General features: G+C 51.9%; 2 protein-coding genes across 2 annotated transcripts in view; one reads left to right on the top strand and one right to left on the bottom strand.

The window, feature by feature from the left end:
• Nucleotides 1-2746, top strand: part of SARC_09575 (hypothetical protein) — a 3224-nt gene extending 478 nt beyond the window's left edge. The window contains exon 2 of the mRNA XM_014296405.1: nucleotides 1162-2746. Coding sequence (XP_014151880.1) covers nucleotides 1162-1875 — 714 coding nt within the window. The 3' untranslated portion in view covers nucleotides 1876-2746. The remainder of the gene's footprint in view (nucleotides 1-1161) is intronic.
• SARC_09574 (hypothetical protein) overlaps nucleotides 1269-8647 on the bottom strand; it is a gene marked incomplete at its 5' end in the record, with an annotated part of 9788 nt that continues 2409 nt past the window's right edge. Inside the window, 2 exons of the mRNA XM_014296404.1 lie at nucleotides 1269-4923; nucleotides 5392-8463. Of these exons, the coding sequence (XP_014151879.1) occupies nucleotides 2110-4923; nucleotides 5392-8463 (5886 nt within the window). The 3' untranslated portion in view covers nucleotides 1269-2109. The remainder of the gene's footprint in view (nucleotides 4924-5391; nucleotides 8464-8647) is intronic.

The following is an 8647-nucleotide window of genomic DNA, read 5'->3' as shown; positions in this document are numbered from 1 at the left end:
TATATATATATATATGTATGTATGTATGTATATATATCGTGATGGTCGTGAGCTCTGCCACGGATTTTATGCAGCGATAAAGTGATTTTAATGCAATCAGACTGTTTTAAATGCAGACTCCTACGCAATTGTTGTGTTGACATGGTATGGTAGTATAATGAATAGTGCTTCGGAGGAGTAGTCAGATCGTCTCTGCGACAATTAACATCGCACTAGTTGGTGCAGGCATGGTATCATTGTTTACTAATAAACCACACATCAGAAGGGAATCATGTTAGGGGTTGGTTTTCTTAATAAAAACATTGAGAACGTATATATATATATATATATATATATATGTATATGTATATAGTGAATAAGCCGATGCGTACCGCGTCTGTCTTGTAGTAGGCCGGTATGGTAGTGGTACTCATGTGGGGTAGACGCACTCATGTATTCTGGCACATGCAAATAGTATGGTGAAACGGATACATCCCACTGTTGACTCGCTGTGTCGCGGTTTGCTTCTTCGCTGTCCTTGCATTAGTTGGTCACGCATTCGACTTACTGTTTTGTGCACGCAGTCGTAAGCGACCACGGTTTGTTGCTTCAGTATGAACCTGTCATCCATGCTTGAGTACACAATATAGTCTCCATATAGTTAGTATCCATCTAACCATATACCGAGAACATTGGTAGGTATAGGAATTAATTTGGTGTGTGTCAACTATAGGCCAGGCACTACAGGGTGGCAGATTTGTAGGTTGGCTACTGACCACTCTTTCTTTACTTTTTGTACGTGTATGATGCCTGTACTATCGTAGTTGTACATATCCTACACTATCGTGCTTACAGTGCATGTATATCTCCTGCACTTTTTGTCTTTTTCAATGTATTCTACAATATTGTTCGTGTATGTATCGCTGTACCTTCTTAGTAAACAATGAATAACCTGTAAAGGAACTTTCACTGATGTCAGTAATGTCTACTGTTTATTCGGCCCAGTAGATATCACTGACAAATATATCTCCATGAGCTAGTGAATAAAATACAACCCTGAAAACAATACGTCTTACATGATATTTGTGTAGACGACTTACTGACATCTGGGTAGGAATACCGTACAAAAATCTACGTCTCACTATCCTCGGATTTAATCCTCACTACTCACTACACTCCCAGGTACTTAAACACAAATACGACAAAGAGATCAAGAAGAACGGCCGCCTGGTGATCAACCACCTGCATGAGATGTACGACACCCCCATAGACTACCTCAAGGTAGTGCTACTGACACGCGCCTACGAACTACTGCCAGGCGAATACCAGCCACGCACAGCAGCACGCCGTCCCTCGGCCACGGCACTCAAGAGGGCAGTGTACAGCGCAGATGAGTGCAAACGCATGGATCGGGAGAGGAGAGAGAGAGAGAAGGCAAGCAGGAAGTGTCTGGGCTGCAACAAGCGGTTTACGGCGATGAGTGTGGTGAAGCCGGGCTCGGGTGGGGAGCTTTCGGCGGTGGAGTCGATACCGTCGTGGACTGAGGAGAGCGGAGGTAGGGGGATGGACGAGGTAGGTATGGCTGACGAGAACAGTGCAGAGGGGGGTTGCGAAGAGGCTAATAATAGAACAGATACCTACACCCCAACCAGTTTACCGGATGTGGAGATATCGCATCCAGCTGCACAGTCCGAGCCAAAGGAGACCCCCAAAAGTACTAGAGTGCCTACCCCCAGTAAACGCAGTAGAAAACCGCGCGTAAGGCTGGGTGTGGTGAGTGGGGGGGAGATAGACTCAGAGGACGAGGTCTCCCATTCGGATAGCAGCGCTAGTGCGTGTAGTAGCGACAGCGGGCGAAGGCGATACACCAGTAGCAGGACGGCGAGCAAAGTATAAAGGCAAGCACAGACTTTCCAGATGGTGTACAAGAATCAATTATGAGTTTAATGTTTGTGTGAGACTCTTAGTGGGTGGTTACTTGACCTGAATTGGACAACAGGCTACACCCAAAATTACAATGTTCGATCTAGGATTGCCTTTGTGGCGCGGTGGTTTTTGGTTTCAAATTATTTTTCGATTTCTCGCACCATTCCACTGAGTGTTTGTTTTCGTCACAGCAGAGCTAAACGATCACATGTTCTCTTTCTCTGATCCGTTTGCGTTATATCTCCGCGTAGGTACATCTTTATACATACCCGTATGCCCCACACTATCGTTTGCCCCTTTGGCGCTGGTACTATGCGCGTCAAAGTGCCCTTCCTGGTCAAAGTACGCACCCCGCGGACTTGGACCGTCCCCCACCATACCTTGCTTAGATATACCTGCCTTAGCCTTACCCGGCATAGGTACACCTTGTTGGCTCATCTCCGCGCGCTCGCCCGTTAGCTTGCGCCCAATCAGAGCCATTAGATTCTCAGCCGACACCTTCTTCTGCAGTGCTACGTCGTTCCGGGGACTTACTCTCACATTCAACTCTCTTCTGCCAAGCACAGGCGCTGTGCTTACACGCACGTATTCGTTGTCCGATGCATGCACATCCTCGCCGCAAATGTTCCGAAGTGTGTCTCCGCTACCCCGCAGCTCACCCCCAACATTGGTACTGTTCTCGATGTGCATTTTGTCCGCCACTACACCCGGAGAAATAAATTTGGTTCGAGTGATCGGGCCACCTCGGTTCCCATAGTCCACCTTCGGTGCTGCACCCATTCGACCACTATCGCTCTGGCCCACATTTTGCCCCTCAAGGTGAGGCGGATGTCCGAATTCCTCATTCACCCCACCCCGTTGCCGTATCAAGGGCTTGTCCTGTACATTCCCAGGAACATTGGCATCACTGTACAGACCCTTCTTAAGCTCGGTTACACTCGCCTTCTTCCTGGCAGAGACGGACGGATACTGCATCACGGTACAGTTGAGATCGTCCTGCGAATCGTTCACGTATGTGTCCCCATCCCCCGTGCCACCGTACATGCTGAGCATAGCCTTTGCCGCAGACCTTGTAATGCGGGGTGTGCTGTCTGAGGTGTTTGTACCTCTCTTTGCGGATTTGCTGCGTTGGATACTTGTTCCTGCAGTTTTGGGTGTGCCCTTCTTCTTGCTGCTCCGCAAGCCCTTCTTCAGACCGGAGCGAGTTGACATTCCACTGGCTTTATCCGACCTTGTGTCCGATTTCTTTGGCGTGGGGGCGTATCTGTCCGATTTCTGTGGTGTAGTGTCGTATCGGCGTATGACTTCCGCCTCACTCATAGGCGCAATTCCAGACAGTCTTCTACTTTTCCTTGTTGCTTTACCGCTGGACCTCACCTGTTTTCGCCGGGGAGTGGTCCGGTCCTTTTTCTGGTCAGTTCCATAATTTAGGTACACGGTGCTATCCTCTCTTTGGCCCGTTCCACAAATTCGGTGTTCATTGGGTGTACCAGTGGCTGTGGGTGTACCTAAACTACGACTACTCTCCCGCTCTGCCCCACCACCTACGTGCACGGTACCCCCGTTTCCACCTGTCACACTAGCACTTGTCTCAGTACCAATCTCATCAGCCATGTCCCTCTCCCTGTGCTCCGCTTGTTCCGGCCCATTACCCACACACACCGTTCTCTGATTCTCGCTGGCCATACTGGAGTCTGTACGAGCACTCGTGGCGTTGAGTGCATCTACCGCCCAAATCTTCTGCTTCTGTGTCTCCTTCTTTTTGTCAACTACAGTTGTCATGGTTACAATGCTACTTGATTCGGCTCCTGTACAACGCAACGGATCATTACCATGGGCGGTGATTTTGCCCGTAATCAGTCTGGCCAGTGACTCGTATCCTGCGATCCGATTGGTGGAGGCCGTCGACCTGGCATGTTGGTTGGGCAATGCTATACACTCTTCGGATGCCAATGCTGCAATCTGAACGGGCAGTGATACAACCCCGGCATTATGATTGGCCGATGGTCTCAACCATGGATATTGTGTGCTAGTAGTAGCACCACCTATGTACGGGTGTGTGTTTCCTGTCGCACGTGTGCGTGTGTCCATAGCAAGTGAGGGAGGCGCCTTGAACACTCTCATATTCACACTATCATCATACTTCTCGGGTTCGTCAGCTGTTACCTGTACATGCACTGTAGCCGTATCCGTGCGCGAGCCCTGTGTTTGAGCCGACAAGTCAGCCCCTTCCAAAGCTCTAGCCCTGGCAGCAGCTTCGGGGACTTTCTTTGCACCGCCCGCTCCCGCTTTGTCCCCAACCCCATTCCACTTCTCGTCCGTAGACTGGGTAGGGAGATCCAAGTCATCCCTACGGACTTGCTGAAGTCCCTTCTGTTCACGATACAGTATTTGAGTGTCTGGTAAATGGCCACGTGCACCTAAACCATGCACCTGAGGCGCCCTGGTTGGGACTGCCCCCTGGACGCTAACCCGTTCACTTCTGAGTGTGCTCGTGTGTGTATCTGCTGCATGCGCACGCACTAGCTCGGTGCCTCCGTTCGAATACATCAGCACACCCACACGATGGTGTGGCGTAGACTTCTTTATACGACTCTCGCTCTGTGCGTCCATAGTCGAGTGCTGTCCTGGTCTTACTGCCAGGTTCCCACCTACTGGTGATACTGAGCTATACCCATGTGTACCGTTCGTGTGTGCGTGTGTGTGTACGTGTGTGTCTGGCGCAGCCGAGTGCGGCCCTGGCTGTGCGTCTTTCGGTGTCTGTCCGATACTCATGGGCGTGGGTCGGTCACTCCTACTAACCGACTGACTGCCCCCAGATTCCGGTTTTTGGGTCACAGGTCCGGGTCTTCCGACAATATTTTTTGGTTCATCTTTGTCCAAACATCGCGCTTCGTCTCTGGCCTGTTTCGGTTGTCCTGTCTCAATAATCGGAGATCTGTAGGAATCCAGCATCCGATTGAACGACTCCTCCAGGTCCGTTAGGCTGGTGTTAGCCATATCAGGTGCTGCCCTGATCTGAGTGTGAAGCAGGCATAGTAACAGTTAGTGCCCACACAATTGATGTGCACTTCGGTATAGCGTCCTATGCCGTGGGTTGGAGCACTAAACTAGAAAACATAAATAGAGCGCCCTACAGGTCCGCTAGTTCGGTGTTAGCAACATCAGGTGCTGCTCTGATCCGAGTGCGGGGCGAGTGTGTGCCTCAACAAGGCGGGGGGAATGATTGAAAGCAAGGGAAAATTTATTGCCACGTTCTGGGCAGTGAGAGCCTGTAGACCTCGTTGACGTTATGAAGTTGCATCCTAGATCCTAAGAGGATAAATACGTCTTCAAGCCATCTCAACTCTGCGGTAGTACCAATATCAGACTAACTAGCGATGCGACATCCATTACCCTACCAGAAGAAAAAAGAATAAAACACACGCATCTACTAGATGACACAAAACTCTGGAGATACACAACAGATTCACTACACAAAGGTACCTCTGATCCCGAGCCAGCTGCTGGCGGTATAGATGTCTGACTTGGCCTGTCCTGGTCACATGCCCTGACATCGACCTCCATCGGACCTTCGGCAGCTACCATATCCACCCCCACATGCACAGTCGCCTTAGCTTGAACCTCACTTGCCCGGCAATGCAACCCCTGGCCTGTGGTGTAAGTTTTATTGGTTGTGTGAACAGGCTGGGTTGTTGTCGCACGGACTACTTCCTGTGTTGATGTTGCGGTCTCTGGCAACCGCTGGTTCGTTGGGCCCACAGCTCGACTGAGTGTGTGGCCACCCATGCCCCCTGTTCCTATCTGCTTCTCAGCACTACCTGTTTCTGCACCTGGCTGTGTCAGTCCTTTCTGTGCCGGTTTCTCAGCACCATCACCGTGCGATGTTATACCACTAGCACTCTCTCTCCCCGCGGTCACCCGAATGTACGACACGGTATTGTCGGATTGTCGTACTTTGCTGGTGGAGCTACCGCTTTGTCGTTCTGTACTACCACTGTGCCTGTAGGATTGATGTGTTGTGGTGGTACTATGAAACCGCTGAGTGTTAGTAAGCCTGTCCTGTCTAGTCCAGGAGGTGTACACACCTACACCGCCCAGCGTGCCGGCCCTGTATTCCCCTCCGCATACAGAGGCGCCATCTCTTACCAACCCCTCGCCCACCTTCCGAGCCCCCATTTCTTGTCTGCGGTTGTGCACATCCACACCATCCATACCCACACCCGCCCGTACATCAAGAACACTCGCGTTCTGTTTGTTTCTGGGCGTATCTCCGTCATCTCTATCCACACACTGCCCAATATTCTGAGCGCTCATCTGCTGACTAGTTCGATTGATTCCCTCACTCTCCATTTCCTCAGCCGGCGTCACCAGAATCGACACATCAAACGACGGTCTCTTCGCAGGCACAGGCCCCGTCTCGGCGCCTGTTCTATTTTTAGTCTCCGAGCTCCGTCTATTTTTAGCACTGAGTAAGGAGTGCTCCGCCAGAGACAGCATGTTGACCGCTTGATCGACTATCTGCTGCACCCGTGCCTCCTCTACAGCCTCGTCCACCCCATCTCTCTCGCTGTGATAGCCACTACTTCTGCCTGGGTTGGAACACGCACTCTGGCTACCACTCTCCTTCTCTGGGTGTGTGTACACGCTCCTCCTGTCGCTCCCACTGTCTGTGCATGTGCCAGTCCTTTTAGCGTGCTTGATTAGGCTCGCATCGTCCACAGTCAAACTGCTTCGGGGGCTGGATATTGCTTTCTGATGCCCCTGATTTGTCCACTTGGCCTCCTTTGCACCTATGCCTGTGCTGCTACTTATTGTCTCGACAGCTGGGTTGTGTACCCGCACAGCCTCTTCATGTGCTGGCTGTTTCCTGCACGAGCCTTCGCCCACACTCACAGGAGCACTTCCTGGTAGTGAATCACAGTTGCCTTGCTGTACACTCACAGGGTTACTGTTGAGCGCGCCTACACCGTCACACGTAGCAGCCCTTGTGACACCGTTCTCGTTACCACAACCACGGACAGGCCCAGGTGCACCGGCTAGCTTGTCATGCGATATAATCGGGTTTGTCCCGGCCCTCTCAGGTGCAGAAACAGGTGCACGTCCGTTCACACCCACAGACCTCTCAAGCGGCGCAGTCGAGCTTGTCTGGGCAGTCTCACGTGCGGTGCACAGCCCAGTCTTCTCACGTGCCCCATCGACACGGTCGTCTCTGTGTACACCCACCGACACAGCCGTGCGTGGGCGTGTGCCGGTGCCCTGTGCACCTCTGCTACCAGACAGAAGCCGCTCAGCCGACGCAAGCAGAGCCTCAGCCTCGTCCGTCAGTTGCTTCTCCTCCTTGGTCATCTCCAACTCATCCAGCTCAGAATCATTCTCCCCGTCATTCTCCTCATCCTTATCTGTCTCCATCTCCCTAACACCTACACCTCCCATCACAGCTACTGGCTCCCTTGCAAGGCCCGCTGTCTCTCTCCCGTGGCCTCCTGTTGTTATCCCAGTCATTTGCGCGGTCGGGTGCGTTTGCAGGGCCCTCTGTCCTGTTACAGCACTATTTCCATACAGCCCTACACCAGGTGCACGGTCCTGCGCCATTGTCTGCACCGTACCTGCCTTCCCACTCAAGCCCTTTCTACCCGTCCCTGGTGCATTCGTATCCGAACCCAGGCCAATTTCCCCCGTACCGAGTCCACCTATATCCGTACCCAACTCCATCGCACCCACCCCTGTGTCTCCCTGCGCCTGTCTCTGCTTGCGATACTGTGCATACCGTCGCAGCATCAGACTGTCGTCGGCTTTGCTAAGCCCTCCGCTGTGCGCCTGTGTCGTGGCATGGTCTTTGATACTGACTGCGTGATACGCATTCGCATATTTATCCTCTAGCAACCCACCATACACACCCATGGTGGGTGCGTTGGTAGTACTGTTGGTATACCCCTCGGGCTGCTGGGAACGTGTATGGCTCTGTTTGCGTTGCGCATAGGAGTTGGTTGGAGCGCTATCGGCGTGGGCGTGGGCGTGGGCGTGGGCGTGGGCATTGGGCCTAGTGTCGTCCGAGCCCGGATTACTTATACTAGGGAACAGGGTGGGTGTACTACGCATGCCTGCATCTCTCTTGTCTACAGGCGAGACTGTTGGATACATTGATATTGGTGGTGCGTTGCGTGCGGGTGGCCGGCTAATAGATGATACATGAGTACTGTCAGTTGGTATGGGAACGTTGCCCGTATGTGTGTATGCTCTATTCACAGGCACACGCTTGGCCGAGACCCCACTATAATTTTTCCGTACGCCTGTGCTGTCGGAGGGTGCTTTGTCTTTGTTGGCGGTTCGCGGTGGTACCGGCATGTGCTTCGCTGAATTCCGAGTAATACCCGTTGGTACAGGCTTGTCACTGCTCTGGGTGCTTCCCCTATACACAGGCCTCTGGTTTGCTGATACCAGAGTATAGTTAGTTGACCCAGGGTTGGCGCTGGTGTGTGTGGATTTAGCTATCAATTCCTCAACGGCAGCGGGCGAAGCCTCGTCCTCGGCAGTGTGTCGCGAGTCTTTGCGGGCCTAAGTTAGTATGATGATTGCGATTAGGCTAATATCATGTACTGGGAGAAGTGTCTAGAAGTAGGGGTGTAAGTAGGTAGATTGGGCGGGTAACAAAGCCATATTTTTGAATTTAAATGATACCTACCTATAAGGAGATATGTGTACAGAATTCAATAGTGCAAGGGCTTAAACTTTGTTATAT

Source organism: Sphaeroforma arctica (assembly GCF_001186125.1).
Source record: "Sphaeroforma arctica JP610 unplaced genomic scaffold supercont1.990, whole genome shotgun sequence".
Taxonomy (NCBI): domain Eukaryota; class Ichthyosporea; order Ichthyophonida; genus Sphaeroforma; species Sphaeroforma arctica.
This window is presented reverse-complemented; position numbering and strand designations above follow the sequence as displayed.